The sequence below is a fragment of the Polypterus senegalus genome, chromosome 15, assembly GCF_016835505.1.
Source record: "Polypterus senegalus isolate Bchr_013 chromosome 15, ASM1683550v1, whole genome shotgun sequence".
Lineage (NCBI taxonomy): Eukaryota > Metazoa > Chordata > Cladistia > Polypteriformes > Polypteridae > Polypterus > Polypterus senegalus.
In genome coordinates, this window is record NC_053168.1 from 2,653,363 (window position 1) to 2,672,989 (window position 19,627).

The 19,627-nt window shown below is 44.9% G+C and overlaps 2 protein-coding genes across 2 annotated transcripts in view; both read right to left on the reverse strand.

Moving 5' to 3' along the window:
* capn7 (calpain 7) overlaps window positions 1–8,993 on the reverse strand; it is a 105,858-nt gene extending 96,865 nt beyond the window's left edge. Inside the window, exon 1 of the mRNA XM_039737641.1 lies at window positions 8,545–8,993. Within this exon, the coding sequence (XP_039593575.1) occupies window positions 8,545–8,646 (102 nt within the window). The 5' untranslated portion in view covers window positions 8,647–8,993. The remainder of the gene's footprint in view (window positions 1–8,544) is intronic.
* A 7,460-nt stretch (window positions 8,994–16,453) lies between these two features.
* The window catches only part of LOC120516045 (collagen alpha-1(VI) chain-like), a 137,317-nt gene continuing 134,143 nt past the window's right edge, over window positions 16,454–19,627 (reverse strand). Inside the window, exons 35-36 of the mRNA XM_039737480.1 lie at window positions 18,387–18,416; window positions 16,454–17,798 (exon numbers count right to left, since the gene is read on the reverse strand). Of these exons, the coding sequence (XP_039593414.1) occupies window positions 17,188–17,798; window positions 18,387–18,416 (641 nt within the window). The 3' untranslated portion in view covers window positions 16,454–17,187. The remainder of the gene's footprint in view (window positions 17,799–18,386; window positions 18,417–19,627) is intronic.

A 19,627-nucleotide genomic window follows, 5' to 3' on the forward strand; every position in this document is an offset into this window, starting at 1 on the left:
CTTGTCTTGCGGGTGAGACCTGGTGACACGGAGCTCGAATGTGACATCATGAAACCCCAAGGTGTGTTGACTCGCTTCTGATTTTCCATCTACACCCTTTGACGTGGTGGGGCGGGCAGGCAGGCAGGCCGGTCCACCCTGACAACAGCGGGCACCGGCAAAGAGTTACTTATGTTCACACTTATTTATTATTTATTAGACGTTTTCATTCCATTCCAACTGAACTCCCTTTCCAGTTCAAACAACTTCGATTTCCAGTACGCCTTGCATTTGCGATGCCCATAAAGAAAACACAAGGACCAACACTAAAAGTTACTGCCGTTTACCTCAAAGAGTCGCGCTGTTCACACAGCCAGAGAGACGTCGCCTTTTCCAGAGTGGAATCACAAAAGAATTTATATGTTTTTTGCTCCTAATGGCGAAATCAAAAATGTTGAGTATCATAAGGTTCTCTAAATGTGCGATTCTTTAATTATGGCACTTTGACTTTCGAACAATACTCAAATAATAAATTAATTGCCAAATAATAAATGGAAAATGCTTCACTTCTTCTCAACCTGAGCGACAGCTGGGCATCCCTGCTAGTTAGAAATAATAATAATGAATAAATAGTACAAAATAAATTAATAAACAATATGAGCTTACATAACCTGGATGTATTCATTTATTATTAAAATTATTCATTTATTAATTTATGTATTTAATCAAAAAGCCAAGTCCTTATACTAGCTGTCCCCTGCGGCTCACCCTGCATTGTAATTTTATTCTGACGGGACAGTGTCCCCCGCGTGGCCGTGATATCTCTGCCAATCAGCTGCAACCCTCTAAAACACACGCAGCTCTGATCTCTCTCTCAAAAACGTCAAACGTTACTCTTTAACACTAGAATTACCAACACCTACGAAAACACTCAGAAATCCGGCCCACCTTAAATCCCTTCGCACCTCTAAGCCAGCGTCTTTTGTCCTGTAAATGTGCCGATCAAGACAAGCAGCAAGCAGCCTGCTATTCCATCCCCCCACTGTCGCAGAACGGGCACAAAGTTCTCCGAGCTCATGCCTTGATTATCTGGGAGTGAAGTGCTGGAGTTTTAGAGTGGAAATAATAGATCGTAGAAGACATGCACTCGACGTGGTATATTTTATATCACTGTATTTTTCAAAATTACACCAGTTTCACGGTATTCTGCGGTATTTTTTTTCCCCATGCATGTGTGGATGTTAACCACATTTTCCACTGCAATTACTGGCTAAGAATAACCTATTCCACTGTCATGAGAATTGTACAAAAGCACATTTTAATGTGCACACAAGTACTAACGCAGGTTAGCACGGCCCCATAAAGTGATCGTCTTCAAGGGGGTGGCACTAATGAAGAGAATGAATCACATCGCATGGCAGTTGTAGTCAAAATAGAGAACCTTTTTATTGAACACATTTTTCAAACAACTTAAGATAAAATTTTGACAACATATTTTCAACCATTCAAAGAGACGTTTAGATTTAGTAAAATATCCAGAGGTGTTTGTCAAAAGCTGTATTGCACTGAACACGTCTTAGAAAAGGAATAAATAGTCAATATTTTATGTAAACCAACTCCACTTTCTGCTAATGTTAATCTCTGTCCACTGACACGTTAAAGTGACTTTTTAAACAACTTTACCATCATTAAACTGGATAATATTTAAACTAATAAATAATAACAATAAAATAAATAATAGTGCAACTTCCAGTAATGATACTATTACTTCAGGACTTCATGCCCTGGTGCATTACACAGTATTCACCAAATAAAATAAAATAAAACAAGTGCAACTTGGTGAGACATCTTTACCAACTGAACCCTCATTAAGGCAAACTGCTTCACGCTAAGCTATTTACATAAATACTAAAACTGCAACTTGCATTTCTAATGCTATTTGTGGTACAGCTCTAGCGTATTAGGGCCACAGTGAAGAAAAAAACTATATGTCGAGAATAAAGTTGACATGTTGACTTTATTCTCGACGTTTCCACTTTACTCTCATAGTTTATAAAGTAGAATGTCGTAAACTAAACTTCAGCCTAAAATCAATGTTTCATTTACGAGATTCTCGCATGTAGCACATGTTCTCCGAGCCAGTTGTTAATCGCTATGTGCTTTTTAAATTGACTTCCTCCGCACTAAGAGGAGCCGCAGGCAGCGATCGCCGCACAGAATCCATTAACTTCATGATATTCCTGCTCTCTGAACATTTAGAATGCTAAGATATAAACTTGATATCATCTTCAGGATGAAATGCATTAAAGCAGGTATTAAACATGCACGGTACTGAGGCGGTAGTACAACTTGGCTGGCAGTTTTATCCAGTAGTATAGAAACAGTATTCACACATTTGAACATAATGGTCCACATCCGATCTCCAGTCAACAGACGTGACTCCTTTTGTTCGGTAAAAGTTCTTCTGTGTCCTCATGTTCAACTTTATTGTCTGCTACAGCTTCAATTTCAAAATGTTCTCCATTTTCACCGTGCAATACCTCCGCTACCACATGTACTCCGTTGCATGCGTGTTTAGCGGTGTAGCAGTGAAAAAGGTCCCCCCTTGAACAGTTTCCCACTGCGCCACGTTCCGAACGTTGTGTAGGCAATTTAAACTGGTGTTGCAGTATAAGAAAAATCCATATCATAACAAAATAAAAAACGGTTTTCGGCATGAACCAGTATACTGCCCGGCACTAGCCACAACCAAACTCTGATACTTAGTGCGATGACAGTCACAAAATCAACCGGAATGTTCAAGCAAATTATAGAGAAAAAAAAAAAAGATCTAAATCTGCGAGTAGTCCTGTGGTGAAAAGTGGACAGACAGACAGACAGACAGACGTGTCGTGGGGTCAGAACATCAGGGACGTTACACTTAAGGACTTCAGTGGCTGTGTTCTCAGGCACCACCAGGGCAGAGCTGGCTCAGGAATGGCAGCAGGCAGGTGTGAGTGAGGTGAAGACTTTTGGAGGATGGCCTGGTGGGCGTCAAGAAGGGCAGCAAAGAAGCCAAGAAAAACATCAGGGACAGACTGATATTCTGGGATTGAACTGCTGGGGTCAAGTCATTTTCTCTGATGAATCCCCTTTCTGACTGGAAAAAAGAAAAGGTGAGCGGCGCTGCCATCTGTCCTGTGTCCTGCCACCAGTAAAGTATCCTGAAACCATTTAACCCTAACCCTAATTCATTCTCACTCACAATTTGGCTTAAGAGCACAGCCCTGAATAAAGAATGGCACCAAAACATCTTCAGAGAGCAACTTCTGCCAACCATCCAAGGACAATTTGGTGACCCACATGATGGAGCACCGGGGCATAAGACAACAGTGAGAACTAAGTGGCTCATGGAACAAAACATCAACATTTTGGGATCCATGGCCAGGAAACTCCTCAACCCTTAATCCCATTGAGAAGGCGGGTGCACAAACAAAAACCCACCAATTCTGACAAACTTCTTGATTCTGCAAGAATGGGCTGCTGCCATCAGTCAGGATTTGGCTCACAAGTTGATTGCCAGCCCGCCATGGCAAATTTCAGAGATCTTGCAAATATGGACACTCTGCATAAACATCATGTCACTCAATCAAAGCCTTTGAAACTTCTTACCTGCTTGTAATTCTACTTCACTACACCAGAGAGACATCTGACAGAAAGATCTAAAAACAGTGAAGCAGCAGACTTGGTGAGAACCAACACTCAGGTCCTTCTCAGAACTTTTGACCCCGAATGTACACACAATAACCCAGAATGACAAAGTGAACGCAGGTTTTCAAGGAGGCTCTCGGACTCATTAAAGATCCTCAACTGACGTCTCTCCTTCCTAGAAAGACTCGGACCCTCTGCTGTGACCCTCCAAGCTGTGCTCAGGTGCCAGCGTGTGACGCCCTGCGTTTTAAATGGCACTTTACAAGAATCTCAACTCCAGGGTTAAACTGCAGGCTAAGAAGAGGCTCTCAAGTCAGTACAGACATTCAAGAGGCTGACCTGAGACGTTTAGTGAATTTCTATTCACCAACTTAAAGACACTCGGAATGGTCACGCCATTAAAATATTTACGGTGGACTGACTGCCTCTGAACCCGAATCTGAAAAGCAAAATCAGGGACACATAAAAAGATAAGAAGCAAAGCCTGAGGATGACGTTCAGGAACATCAGGCGTGGATACGTCAGGGCTGATGATGAGGAGAAGGTCATTTCAGCAGAAAAATGAGAATGAAAAGAAGAAGAAGAAGAGGCCCCCCCACAAAGGTACCACAGTCCAGCTTTACATTTTGTGGCGGTCACAATGGGAATCTCTGTATTACCAGACGTCAGTTGGCGGCGCACCCACTGCCCTATGCTGCCCACTCAATTCTCCTAAAGCTGCAGCATATTGTGCTCTGATAAGATTAAAAAAAAAAAAAAAAGGACAGTCAAGGGTGGGTGAATGGCCCAGGGGTCAATGTCGGCAGGCAACGGTGAAGCACGGCGGAGTCTCCGTTTCTACAAACAGCGTTGGCGATTTGACCAAGCCGAGTGCCCTCTCACTGCAGATTCTCATCTGTCACATAATGCCATCTGCTTGGTCCCAAATGAATGCTGCAGCATTACAAAGACCCCAGATGTGTGGCTAAAATCATAAAGACAGGAATGGGGAATCCTACGCCTGATGGTGTGGCCCCCACAAAGCGCTGAACTCTACTGAGCCAATCCTACTAATGAATTACACATACATTGTGCTTTTCGAACTATTCAAAGCGCTTTACATAGACAATGGGGGGCCACCAATGTGCAGCACCCACCTGCATGATGCGACGAAAGCCACTCTTGTGGCAGTATGCCCATCACGCATAGGGAGGAGAAGGGCAGAGTGACATAGCCGATTAAAGACGAGGGACGATTAGGGGGCCGCAGTGCAGGAGTTCACGATGGGCAATTTACGCGGGACTTACTCTTTTTAAAAGAAAGCCCAGAGGTCTTTTATGACTACAGACAGTCGAGACCCCGGCGTTATGTCGCCGTCACTGCACTGGGGTCACTGCTTCACATCGTTTACAGCTCTGTGCTGGCCAGTGTGGTGGGCTGGGCTGGTAACATCACTTCGAGAAAAGCCCACCAAAGCAACAAGCTGATTAAAAGGGCAGGCCAAGCTATGGGGAACACTCCGGACCCCCTGCAGGCAACAGCAAAGGAGAGAATGGAGAGAAAACCAAGGGCCGTTATGAACAACGCTACACATCCTCTCTCTGTGACACACCAACACAAGTTTGTAAAGAAATGCGACTGGGGGGTCCTAAATACCAACAGCAATACCCCACTGGGACTGCGATTGCCAAGTGAGACGTTTCCTTTTCTTTCTTTTTACTTTCTCGTATACAAATTGTAGGGAATCGTCCAAAAATGTCGAGATTTTAATGAATCTCAACGTTTTAGACCTCCCCGAGTCCGAAAACACCATTTTCGAATTGTGTCTGTGTGTGCAAACACGATAACTTGAGTTCGCTTTCACTTCGGTCAACCAAAGTTTGCATACAAGTATGAGGTACAAAACGCAGATTTCTATCAACTTTTGGGCTATTTCCGTTAACTGGCCGTGGTACTTTACCTTTTCTTCATGCAGCTGCAGAGTCCGATTTATTCAAGTTTACTTTTATAATAATTGTTCAACATATTATTTATTAATTTGATTTTGAGAAGCCATTAAGACGGCTAACAGACTGTCAGGTTATATAGCGCCTTGATGTGTGGAGTACAAGTCACAGGAGGTTCTGCTCAGCTTTATAACACACTGGTGAGGCCTCACCTGGAGTCCTGGGTGCAGTTTTGGTCTCCATAAAGACATAGCAGCACAAGAGAAGGTCCAGAGAAGAGCGACTGGGCTGATTCAGGGCATCAGGGGATGAGTTATAAGAAAAGATGAAAAGAGCTGAGCCTTTAGAGTGATGAAGAGGAGACCTGAGTGAAGTGTTTAACATTATGAAGGGAATTAGTCCAGTGGATCAAGATGGTGACTTTAAAATGAGTTCATCAAGAACACGGGGACACAGTTAGAAACTTGTGAATTGTAAATTTCACACAAACATTAGAAGTTTTTCTTTACACAAAGAACGATAGACACTTGGAATAAGCGACCAAGTAGTGTGGTGGACAGTAAGACGTTAGGGACTTTCAAAACTCGACTTGATGTTTTCTTGGAGGAAATAAGTGGAGAGGACTGGCGAGCTTTGTTGGGCTGAATGGCCTGTTCTCGTCTCGAGTGTTCTAATGTTCAAATGATTTGTTGTCTATAGTTCTTTAATGTACATCTCTCTATTAGAAAAGAAAATCTTGAGAGGAGACTGTTGGCAAGAGATTTTTTTCGAGTCCCGCCCTCCTCGCCACCATTTGCGGTTCACGGCCCACGCCCCCTCGCGGTCCTCTCGCCTCTCATTGGTGTGAATGCTTTTGTCAGACACACTTCCTGCGCTCTCAGCTCTTATACATTTTATGTTTTCCTCACTTTAAGTTCCCAATAAAAGAAGATGTATTTTGTCCAATTCTTATTGAAAAATTTCATCCCGAAAGGGTTGTCAACAGAAAAAATGAGTACACAGGCAATCCTAGCAGCGAGAAACGATGAAGTCAAACGAATTAAAGCAAAAATTGTCGATCGTTCACATGGCAAATTGGTTAAATGCGTATCAATAGACTTTGCTGAGACAGTTGGTGGTGATGGTGCAGAAGATGAAAAAAATCAACCTACAATGTCCCGAAGAATATCTAAAACCGTTAACAATGTTTGGTCGAATTACTGTTGGAAGAAGGACGTATTGTAATGTTATTGCGTAATTTATGTCTGAGTGATACGCTGTGCAATGGAACAAGATTAGCTGTATTGACAATTGAGCGAACAATTCTGACAAGTCAAATTTTAACAGGCGACAAGAAAGGTGATGTAGTCCATCTAACATGGACACCAAAGGAGATCTCGATATGCCGTTCATATTAAAATGTTTACAGTTTCCTGTTAGAAGAGCTTTAGTAAAGACAATTAACAAATCACAGGGACAAACATTATTTATTAGAGAGAAGGAAATGAACTTCACTCACAGGCAGTTTATATCTGGAGTTGTCACAATGAAAGTCCAAACACAGAATCAAAATTCAACGCAATGTCGACGAAAAACTAAACTCCAAAAATAGTTTTTACTGACATTTCACAGTAAAAGTTTAAAAAGTATTTGCGTGTTGTCAAAGCCAAACAGAACGAATACGTCTAACGTAACATGAAAAATAATTTTCTTTCAATTTATTACGTTTTACTATTTTTTTTACTATGGTTAATTACTCGTCATGTGAAATAGTTACTTCTATTATGCATATGCAACAATTCCCATGCAAATAATAATCGGTTTAAATTGTATGCCCGCTTCCCCATATCCGGTGTGGCTGGTGGGTAGCGCCCGCCTGGGGGTTGGCGAGGGAAGCGAGCAGAGGGTAGAGCCCCCTAGTCTTTATAAAAATATAATCCTTGTCTTGCGGTTTACTCCTCAAATATCCATCTCTATATCCGAGTACACGAGAAAGTCGAGGGGAGACCACTCCTGATTTTTAATACTCTTTTTAGTCATTCTGGCGTAAGTTCGGCCTGCAGTGTGTGTGTTTGTATATTTATTTAATTATACTTCTATAACACTGGGGTGTCCTACCGTGTTAGCCATTCTGAATGTAGTGAGAAGTCAAACCAAACGACCCCTTTTATTGGCTAACTAAACAGATTACAATAGGCAGGCAGGCTTTAGGGGCAGCTCAGACCCTCTTCTTCGATTGCATTCTTTTGATCACATCTTACCTGAAGAAGGTGCCTGAGTTGCCTCAAAAGCTGGCATATTGTAATTTTTCTAATTAGCCATTTCGCTTGACTCTTCATTACTATCTTCTATAAAAAGCCAAATTTACCTCTGGGGACAAATAAAAAGTTCTCTTAGCACATTTAATGATACCATTATCGACAGTTTGATCAAAAGTGCCATCAAGATATACCCAGTATGTAAAAGTAATGAATAAGCAATATGCAAACCTAAGCAAAAAAGTAATAATAACGGGCGTAACATTTGCGGAATTTCAGTGAGTGGTCCAGAGGTGCACTGGAATGAACATCTGCACTGCGTGTGACTGCGGGGCTCAGGATTTGACAAAAACAAACTTGAGAATTTGATGAAAAAATCAAGAAATGTGCTCTGGTGACGAATGCCGTGTATAAAAGAAACAAACAGGTGCGCGATGTCCCTTTAAATGGCGTTTCAAAATCGCAGCCTCCCAAAGATACGCAATCGGGAATTCCCCGCGCCTTCAGTCCCACCACCAAAACAGAAAAGACTCACGTCGCGAAATGCGTCAAGAAGACTAAAAGCGACAGTTCACACTACAAACATAAAAGTGCTGCGTGTGTCACAACACATCGGTCACTTCACACTCGGGCGCCCGCTGGTCAGGTGGGCGGACATCTCGACGCCGAGTCGTGTCAAACACACAAGTCCCATCCCGTAAAGCTCCCCTTACCTTGTAATAAAACACCGCTTCCTTGTATTTCCCACTCTGGTCATGCTGAACAGCCGATTTGGCAAACTTGACAGCATCCAACTCCAAAGCTGACGAATCCATGTTGGCATGTGCGCGTCGAAGGTGCCACGCAGTCCCAGGTGCCCCCGCGCGCTCGCGCCCGCACACCAGTAGTCCCCCTGTCAGCTCTCGGATGGCATCACTGAGCGAGAACGAAAAGGGCTGCTGAAATTCACCAGTGCACTCCGCCCGCTTGTTGTGAGAAGGGACTCTCGTCCTCCGTTAGCCGGTTTTCGCTGAAGATTCCGGTCGCGCTTTCAGAGCCGCACAAATCACCACCGTGGGCTGTCACGGGAAGCCCTTAGAATGGATAGCGTCCCACCGCTCCAGCCGCCCAGACCACCCGCTTCCTTATCTCTCCTGTCAACAAATGAGAGGATTTTACTTCCGAGTTGCTTTCCAGGGGCGGAGTTTGACAAAACTCTCTTCAGAAGGCTGTCGTGAGAGGCGTGGCGAATGGTGATTAGCAGATGACGTCGCTGGCGCCCGTAATGCGCATGTGCCTGCGTGAGTTTACTTGGTCCGTCACACGAAAGCTGGTTTGTCATGAAATTCTGAGAAATTTTGTGTTAAAGTATAACATTAACTCTACAAGAGGAGCACCGCTGAGGCGAGTCCCTGTTGATGCTCTGCATTATTGACGAACTAATTTACAGAGCCCTGCAGTGGTAGGGTGTTGCACCGTGTGAGCCGTAAGAGATGCAATGAGAAGTCAAGCAAAACGACACCTTTTATTGGATAACTGAACAGATTTTAATATGCAAACTTTTCAGGCAGCTTTTAAGTTATATATATATATATACTTTACTGCTCAAAAAATAAAAGGAACCCTTTTTAATGAGAGTATGGCATCAAGTCAATGACACTTGTGGGCTATTGATCTGGTCAGTTAAGTAGCAGAGGGGCTTGTTCTTCAGTGTCAGCTGCTTTGGTGCACTAGACGGGCAACAATGAGACGACCCCTAAACAGGAGTGAATGGTTTAACAGTTGGAGGGAGGCCACTGACATTTTTCCCTCCTCATCTGTTTTGTCACTCGTTTTGCATTTGTCTACGGTCACTTGTAGCATGAGGTGGGCGATACCTGGACCCTACAGAGGTGGCGCAGGTAGTCCAACTTCTCCATCAATACGTGCCTCCCATTGCCAGAAGGTTTGCTGTGTCTCCCAGCACAGTCTCAGGGGCATGGAGGAGATTCCAGGAGACAGGCAGGCAGTTCCTCTAGGAGAGCTGGACAGGACCCCTCGTAGAAGATCCTTAACCCATCAGCAGGACCCACCGGTATCTGCTCCTTTGGGCAAAGAGTAACAGGATAAGCACTGCCTGAGCCTACAAAATGACCTCCAGCAGGCAGACAGGCCACTGGTGTGAATGTCTCTGAGCAAACAATCAGAAACAGACTTCATGAGGGTGGCCTGAGGGCCCGACATCCTCTAGTGGGCACCGTGGAGCTCGATTGGCATTTGCCATAGAATAACAGAATTGGCATGTCCACCACTGGCGCCCTGTGCTTTTCACAGATGAGAGCAGGTTCACCATGAGCACACGTGACAGACGTGAAAAGGTCTGGAGAAGCCGTGGAGAACGTTATGCTGCCTGTAACATTGTTCAGTGTGACCAGTTTGATGGTGGGTCAGTGATGGTGTATCTGGGGAGGCATATCCATAGAGGGACGCACAGACCTCTACAGGCTAGACAACGGCACCGCAGGACTGCCATTAGGTATCAGAATGAAACCCATGGACTCATTGTCAGACCTTATGCTGGTTCCTCCTTGTGTGACAATACCCATCCTCATGTGGCGAGAGGATGAAGAAACTGATACCACTGATTGCCCCCCACCAACGCTCACTCGCCTGACCTCAATCCAGTAGAACACCTCTGGGTGGGACATTATGTTTCAGTCCATCCGATGCCTTGGACTGTCCAGGAGCTCAGTGATGCCCTCGTCCAGATCTGGGAGGCGATCCACCAGGATGCCATCCGTTGTCTCATTAGGACGTTGTCAGGCATGCATACAAACACTAATTAACATAGAAAAAAAGTAAGGCCAGGGAGGACAGAAAAAAAAAACTCCAGACAGCTGGAGAATAAAAATAAAATCTGCAGGGGCCCACGAGACCACCCAGCCAGCCCCCTCTAGGCATTCTACCTAGAAAAGTGTTCATTTAAGTTTTTTTGAGCAGTTTATATTGTGATAGATTGGGGATGTATCGCTCCCTTGAACCCCTGTCCAAGACTCCAGACACCAGATAAAAGTCCAAAGTTTGGATTTATTATAATAATCCAGTGCACAAAGCACCCTCCACTCCACTATACTCATATAATAATCAATAATAATCCACAATACAATCCTCCACTCTCCCAGACGTGTTGCTACCCTGCCACCCAGCTCAGTTCAACCCAGGGATCTCCCACAGTCTGACCCGGAAGTGCTTCTGACCCTTCAGTCCATGTGACTATCCAGCACTTCCGGGTCAGGTGAAAACTCCTTTTCTTCGTCAGCCCAGAAGCACTTTATTTCTTCCAACCATGTGACTGGGATGTACTTCCAGGCTGTATGGAAAATAAACGTCTCTGTGCCTCCCTGCAGCGGCCCCTGGCGGCCCCAACGTTATCCAGCAGGGCTGTGTATTAAAACTCCAAAGTCCAAGATGCCCTGCTGGAATTCGGGGCATCTCCACGTTGCAGGGAGGGCTCCATCTGGCGGCTTGGAGGTCTTGGCTGGTATAAACTGCTGGCCATAGTCCACTATATATATATATATATATATATACATACTGCTGTGGTGGGCTGGCATCTTGCCTGGAGTTTGTTTCCTGCCTTGCTCCCTGTGTTGGCTAGGATTGGCTCCAGCAGACCCCCGTGACCCTGTAGTTAGGATATAGTGGGTTGGATAATGGATGGATGGATGGACATATATACTGTATGTATATCATTTTTACATTCTACATTGTGAACTCTGGCCCGGACACACACAGACAGACAGCATAGTTTCACCCAACACGCCGTTTATTTACAATATTTACAAAGTCTACCGTGCTCACAAACCCCAGTGCCTCCAGCACCAATCCCCCAATGTCCAGGCCACACAGTCCTGTGCCTCTCTTTCTCCTGGCCGCCTCCAGTCCTCAGTCCAGTTCCGTCGTCTTCCACCCGACTTCCGCCAATGACTGGAGGATGCGGCCCCTTTTATAGGAACCCGGATGGGCTCCAGCTGCTTCCCGGCAATCTCCTGCGGACACACCCCCGTGTGGCAGAAGTGCCGGCTGCGCACCTGGAAGCCGTCCTGGTGTCCCCTGTCATCTTCCCCCTGGCACTTCCTGGTGTGGCGGAAGTGCCGGGCTCCCGGGATAATCAGGCACTGGGGCGCCGCCTGGCGGTCCCTACAGAGCTGGGCTTCCAAGCCCTCTACCCGAGGCCTCCAGCATAACCAGGACGGACGCCCCCTCTCGGTCTGGAGGAGGCACAAGCCCTCCTCTGGTCCTCCTGGGCGTCCTGGCCGGGCTCCAGCCCCGGCAGGGGACCACAACATATAATACTTTACATTAAATGCCATCTGCCACAAACCTGCCCAAGCCTGTAGGCTGTCCAGGCCCCTCAGTAACAGTTGAGCTGATCCTCCATTATCAGCCAGTCCACCGTTCTTCTAATAGTAGGCCACATGTAACCCAACACATCCTTTGGTGGGTCGTTTCTCCCAGAAAGTGTTGCCATTGTGTATCCGTAGGTGCAGGAGAAGAATGAACAAAAGAAAGTAAAGGGGAGACCCCACAGTGAACACACTTGAAGACATTCAGAAAGAGAAGGAATCTTAACTTGGGATCAAAGAGCAGCGTCTGGCGCCTCCTACGTACAGAAAAGTAGATGACATTCTTTAAAAAAAAAAAAAGAAAAATCAAAGCAATGTTTAGAGAGAAGACTCTGCTTTATTTTCATTTAAAAATGACAATGCAGCCCATAAGAATAACAATAAAACTCTCCAGTTCCTTATATGCCTCCTATCTTGTATGTGCCTGTATCTCTGAATGTTTACACTTAAATCGCAGACATCGTGACACCAAAGTGTCACTTGTCCCTTCTACTTGGTGTTGCCCACTTCATCGTCTGTACGCCCGTGTGGCTGACCAGAGGTACTGCAGCTGGTTTAAGGAAGTCCTAAGCTTTGGAATCCATCAACATCACATCCTCCCATTGATCCATTCTATTAAATCCCCTTATTCTTTAATTATAAAGTAAGCAATAATGAGCCCGTTTGATACAATTCAGAAGTAACGTATCGACAGTCAGCGTGTTTATTTGTGTTTTAATAACCCAGTCGTTCACAGAGCCCTGCTTTCTAAAATGCTGTGTACGTCTGTATTCTGATTAGAGAAAACCGGGCTGCTGGTCTCTGAGAAACCGGAATAACAGACGTTGATTTCTGCACGAGTTACCCGGTTATGTGGCCATGTAAACCCTTAACCGGGTTACACTTAAGGATTCTGTAGTCTGCGCAGGTCCGTTACACGCAGTTAGCTTCACACATGCTGTCAGCCACCTCAGGTAGAAGCGTCCACAAGATAAATCTGCTGAGGCAAAGCCCAGACAATCGCATCACTCAGTTTATCTGTTTCATCCACGCGGAGGCCATGCTGGACCAGAGGCTAACCAACATAAGCCGAGAGCCACCTGCTCGCTTATTATCAGCTTATATTATTTTATCAGCACCCCTTGTGCGGTGCGTGTCTTTTGGGCCTGTTATCTGTAATACATGATGAATAAATGTGTGGTTTTCTCTCGTGCCTCTTGTGGTGCTCGACCCTGTTGCTGATATAAAAGGTCACGTACCATATGAGGACTAGAGCAGGGACTGGGGGGCCACATAATGAAGGGTATAAGGGGCACCCTAGGACCCCACCACCACAAAACTGACAGGTACGCCAGAAATGGACTGCGTTTATCGCTCCGCTTTCCAGAAATGGACTGCGTTTATCACTCCGCTCTCTAATCACTTCCGAAAAATTGATTTTTGTTAATCGTTTTTTTATTGAAAACACGACACAACAAAAGCACCAAAACTGGACAACGGCTAAACAGTCTGCATGGATGAGTTCCTTTATACTTTCCAAGGCAGGTTTGTTACCTTTCTTATGCCAACATCCAAACAGTTTCAGTTAACCACAATTTTTTAATATTTAATGGGATACTCAACCCCCAAAATATTTTTATTATATGTTAATTACTTAACACATGTAGTTTGTAATGGTGGGTGAGAAAACAATATGTAATGTCATGTTCTCACGCAAAGCAAGTTTCTGAAAGAACAGACGGACGATGGCAGACAACATAAAGAACGTCCGTGAAAGAAAATGTCACATAATGGTCGTGTCAAGCCATCCAAGCATATGCTTAACATCCCAAACAGAAATATTGTTAAATAGCCTGTGTCACACACATGTGCATGGGAGGCAGCTAAAGGGCCTGAAGGACAGTAATTCTACGCCAGACCTGAGGGTGGCGCAGTGAACCGACTCTTTCTCTCACTTCTCTGCAGACCAGTTACAGGAAATTCCACCTGGCCCCGATGACGTCACTTCCGGCCCCTACGACATCACCACCAATCCCAGTGACGTCACTCCCGGTCCCAGCCCTACTGATGACATCACTTCTGGCCCCCCAATGTCACTACTTCCAGTTCCAGCCCTACTGACGACATCACTTCCTCTGCTCTCCCCTAAAGCTGCCATCTTTGTGCCAGCAAATCAGTTCTGTTCTGGACTCCAACTGCTGTGCAATTATTCATTCATTTAATTTTGCTGCCAGGAATCAATACTGTATATACAGGTGGCTGCCCCAACCCTTTTTGTGGCTTTTGTCGAGTTGGTGACAGCCGTCTTCAGAGAATACTCTGGTGAATGAAAATGGACTGTGCTCAGACGTGAACGAGCATTTGGGTTGTTGACTCGTCCTGAACTGTGGAGAGCAGAGACAAAAGATTTGGGAGGCAGTCGGCTTACCCGGGCAAACCTGGCAAGATGGCCATTAAACCAGTGCTGCTGCTACTGATGATGATCATCATGTATATAAACTTACATATTTTATATTGTCATTCCATGCTGTCACTCACCTCCCATCTTGTGCAGACTCTTCACTGTAGCCTATTAACATCTGTGTGAACGGGCAGTGGTTTAAAACAAAAGGGCGCCCATTACACTAAGATACAGTACATCAGAAAAAGTAACAGCAATTTGAAAATTACACACGAAACCACAACGGGCAGAGGCTGATGTACTCATTTGCAATGGCTTATGGGTAGTCTGAAGACACACAGTGTGCAGCGGTCTGCCGCTGGTCTAGTTGAAGCCAAGGTCAGATGAACATGGACGCTGTGCTGGGGAGTGGTGGTGAACAACGCGCTGTAGTGAGATCTCATCTTATTTGAATTTCATCAAATGGCATTGGCTTGTCCGCTGTTAGGGTATCCCATCTTGTGTACCCCAAGTCATCATGCACTCTTATCATGTGCAGATCCACAGCTGATATCCAAATGTGGGACAACGTTCTGTAGTGAGAGTTCAAGAGCAGAGGCAGTGAAACCTGTCAAAAATCACCAAAGGATGTTGGCTCAGGGCAGAAGTGAGGACAGCAGGACTTAACGAAACGTTTACGAGCGGGTACAAAGGTTTAGACTTCAACTGAGGAAACTCCACCATCAACATCACGTACACAAGTCCACGGCCAACACCTTCATCAGGGAAGAGCAACAGTTGGATTTCAGCTATGGATCTGCATGCGCTACAGGGCATGATGACTTGGGGTGCACAAGATGGGGGTACCCTAACAGCGGACTCATCTGCACACAAGCCAACACACTTCGGTGAATTTCAGCAGGGTGCACTCCCTCCTGTCCAGACTTGGCAGGAAAACAGACGACTTCTTTCAGGAGTAAACTGGGAGAAGCGAGCAAAAGAAAAGAAAAGAAAATGAAAATAAACCAAAGCAACCGAAACCCAGACGAGGGGCAAAAGTCAAGGTCGAAAACCAGGCAAGACAAAAAGAGGAATCACATAATAAGTCAAAATCCATCCATCCATTGTCCAACCCGCTATATCCTAACTACAGGGTCACGGGGGTCTGCTGGAGCCAACACAGGGCGCAAGGCAGGAAACAAACCCTGGGCAGGGCGCCAGCCCACCACAAAGAAGTCAAAGTCAATAATAATAATAATAATAAGTTGCATTAATAGAGCGCCTTTCACAAACCCAAAGTCACTTTACATATAAATTAGGGAGGGGGGGGTCACACAGAAGACAAAAGTTAATCAAAGAGGAAAGTTAAAGATGGAGAAAGAAACTCGGAGAGGCTGAGGAAGAGGGGGAGAGTCTGGTGTGTGGGACAGTAAGGAGACCTGAGAGAGCGACGAGGAGTGTATGGAGCGGAGTGAGGTAGAGGGGGGCTCTGAACAGGGAGAAGCAGAATCTTGAATTTGGATGGAAGTGGTAACCAGTGCAGTTGGCAGAGAAGAGGGGAGACGTGAGCAGAACGCTTTGTGTGGCTGTGGAAAATCAGGATTCTATCTGCAGATCACATAAAGCTCAGAGCAAAAGGCGGACCTTTTATGCTGTCTGCAAGATCACGACCCCGGAGACCACACCCCTAGAAACGTGACCCTGACAACAGTACACAATATGGCTTCTCTAACTACAAAGCTTCAATGTTCAAACTAAACCATGACAATCCCGCACAGGGGAATCTCACAGCGGCATGTTGTTCAACGATAGTGCAGTCCCGCAGTGGAGCGTCCGTGTTCATTTGAGCTTTCCTTCAACTACGCTAACGGCAGACCACTGCATGCTGTGCATGTTCAGACTACCCATAAGGCATTGCAAAGGTGTTGTATTGTGTCAGTTCCTATGTATTGAGGTGGCCGCGTAAATTTTCAAATCGCCTTTACTTTTTGATAATTACAACTAAAATATGTCATCCAGGCACTGAAATACTGACGAACTGATCCACGTTGCTGCCACGGGAGATAAGTGACATCGCACTGGTGACGCGTTTATCAACTCCACAACAGAAATGATTCACTCAGTGATGAGTGTGGGGGACTCCAACCAGGGGAACGTTAGCAGGAACCAACGTCTGTGAGCGAGTTCTGTTTGTGGACGTAACCAGGTGGCTCTGCCCTGTCCAAATGTCACAAGTGGGCAGGGCTGAGCCCATCTTACTGCCACCTACAGGCCTAGTAGGAGACGGCAGCAGCTCTCTTATTGTCCAAGCCAGGCGTTCTCGGGTGCGTTTATTGAGTTTTGGTTTGTTATCATATTTCTGTTTTTCTCAAGCTTCTGGTAAAGTGTTACTCTAGGTTCTACCTGTCTATTTAGCTATTATATAGCGCCTTTCATATCAATCTAGTATTGATCAATCCCCTAATTTATCTTATTAACTTGAACTGTACACCTGTGTAAAGTACTTCATATTGGTGTACACGGAGAAGGGAACTATAGAAGAAATTTGGAATCATTTCTTTTTTTCCATCCCACAGCTCACGAAACAGAAGGCTGTGACAGTGAAGGACTGGCAGGACAGAGGTGGGTACACGTTAGGCCTCTGCCAGCCTTTTAATGAAGTTCTCCATCACTACAGCTTTAGTCAAATCAGGGTACTGCAAAACTCGAAACACCCGTTCCTCGACTTTCGTGTAGTTGAAGTTACCGGCTTGTCCCGTAACCAGCTGGCTGATGCCCCTTTCTTCAAAATCGCTGCCAAAGGTCACGGCAAACAGTTCAAGGTTCTCCTTTAAGGCAGCGGCTGCTCTCTCAGGGATCTGAGCTTGGACTGCAGAAGCAGACCGGCCATCCGAGAAGAACACCACCTTCTTCCTCGCATTGGGCCGACCCTCCCTTCTCATCAGTTCCTGCAGGAAAGTCAAGGCAGCAGGGAGATCGGTGGCTTGGTCAAGATACCCCATTGCCTTTACCCCACGGTGCACGTCGGTGAGCTGGCTGGTGAACGGCACTTCCACCTTTTGCTGTTGTGTGCCACTGAACTGGACAACAGATAGTCTGAGGAACCAACCCTGGCCGGAGTACTCGGGAAGAACTTTTTCTGCTACCTTCTCCACGAAGTGTCTTGTCATTTCAAAGTTCTTCTTTCCCACACTGGCTGACCCATCCATCACCATTATGATGTCTGTCGGCTCCTTAAATCGAGCTGAAATAAGAATAAAGAAGAGGCTTTTAACGCTTGCGTTCAGGACAACAAGCGCCCTATCCCAGCGTACAACACACACAATTCCAAGGATTCAGCACATCATCAATATGATTTATTCCAACCCTAAGGTGAGCGCCCTGGAGTTGCTTTCTTGAGCGTTAAACCTGAACGAGGGCGCTAAGTGAGCAGGTCAGCACTTTGACAGCGGTGATGGACCGTGGACTCTGTCGTTTCATCGCTTGCTGCAGGCCTGCTCCTCTTTTGTCATTATACTTGTCAACTGTGACATGTGACAACAGCCCACCAAGAAACACAAAAGTATAATAAAACGAGTTGCTGCCCCAGCTCTGTTCATTACAATGCATCCTTACCTGGAGAAGGTGTAGTAATAAAGGGAAAGTAGCAGAAGATTTGTAAAATGAAGAATCAGAAAAACTTCACATAGCAGTTAGTGTAAAGAAAGAAAGAAACATAAACCCGACAATGAAGCCTGGTGCCCGTCATCAGCCCAAACATGCCAGGGAAGCCAAGCTGGGAGTTCAGCTTAAGCAAAACTGAGCTTTAATGTCAAGTAATTACAGTACCTACCTGGACAGGAATATGTTGGGCACGTCAGATCTGAAATTAAATCACAAAGAAATAGAAAAAGGATGTAACAATGGAGATTACAGGAGAGCAAGAATCTCACATCCCTCCGTGTTATATTGCATCTTTCCTATTTAAGTATTACAGTATGTAACATCATTCATATCTAAATGGCATATCGAATCATCTTGAAAGTCATCCTAATTTTCTGCATGACAAAATATTTGGACACATATCTATCCATTCAGTATTTTGAATGTGAGTGTGTAACTTCACTCCTTCATTTAATATTGTTCTTTATCAGTAAGCTGCTGCTGGAGTATGGGAATTTCCCCTTGGGATTAATAAAGTATCTACTGTATCTATCTATCTATCTATCTATCTATCTATCTATCTATCTATCTATCTATCTATTATATAGTGCCTTTCATGTCTATCTATCTATCTATCTATCTATCTATTATATAGTGCTTATCTATCTATCTATTATATAGTGCTTATCTATCTATCTATCTATCTATCTATCTATCTATCTATCTATCTAGTGCTTATCTATCTATCTATCTATCTATCTATCTATCTATTTATCTATTATATAGTGCTTATCTATCTATCTATCTATTTATCTATTATATAGTGCTTATCTATCTATCTATCTATCTAACAATGCATTTCCATTTTCTATAGATATTTAACTGAAGAGGAATAACTCCAAAGTGCTTTGGAAGCTCCAGGTTTACACAAATGACACAAATAGGAACAGTCAATTGACAGGACAGTAATAATTAAGCATAATGAGGTCCTACTTGTGAGTGCTCTCTATCTCCGGGTGTGGTGGAAGTGCTGAGGGCCAGGGCTCCACTGGCACCGGGGCACATCCTGGCAGTGACCAACAGCCCCTATAGGGTTGAGCTTCTAAGCTTTGTTCCTGTGGTCCACAAAGCCACCAGGGCGGTCGCCCCCTTGTGGTCTGGAGGAGGCGTAAGCCCTCCTCTGGTCCTTCTGGGCGTCCTGGCTGAGTACCACCCCCAGCCGCTCGCCACAATATATATATTATTATTATATATATATATTATATATATATTATATTATTATACTGTGTATATATATATATATATATATACACAGTAAGAAGAACATGGCTCAGAAAATTGTGTGAACTTAACAGCCATAGATTTTACTGCGTGTCAAAGTCTTACAAGTTCTTGCAGTAGGAAAAATAGGAGGAATGATCAAGGAACGAC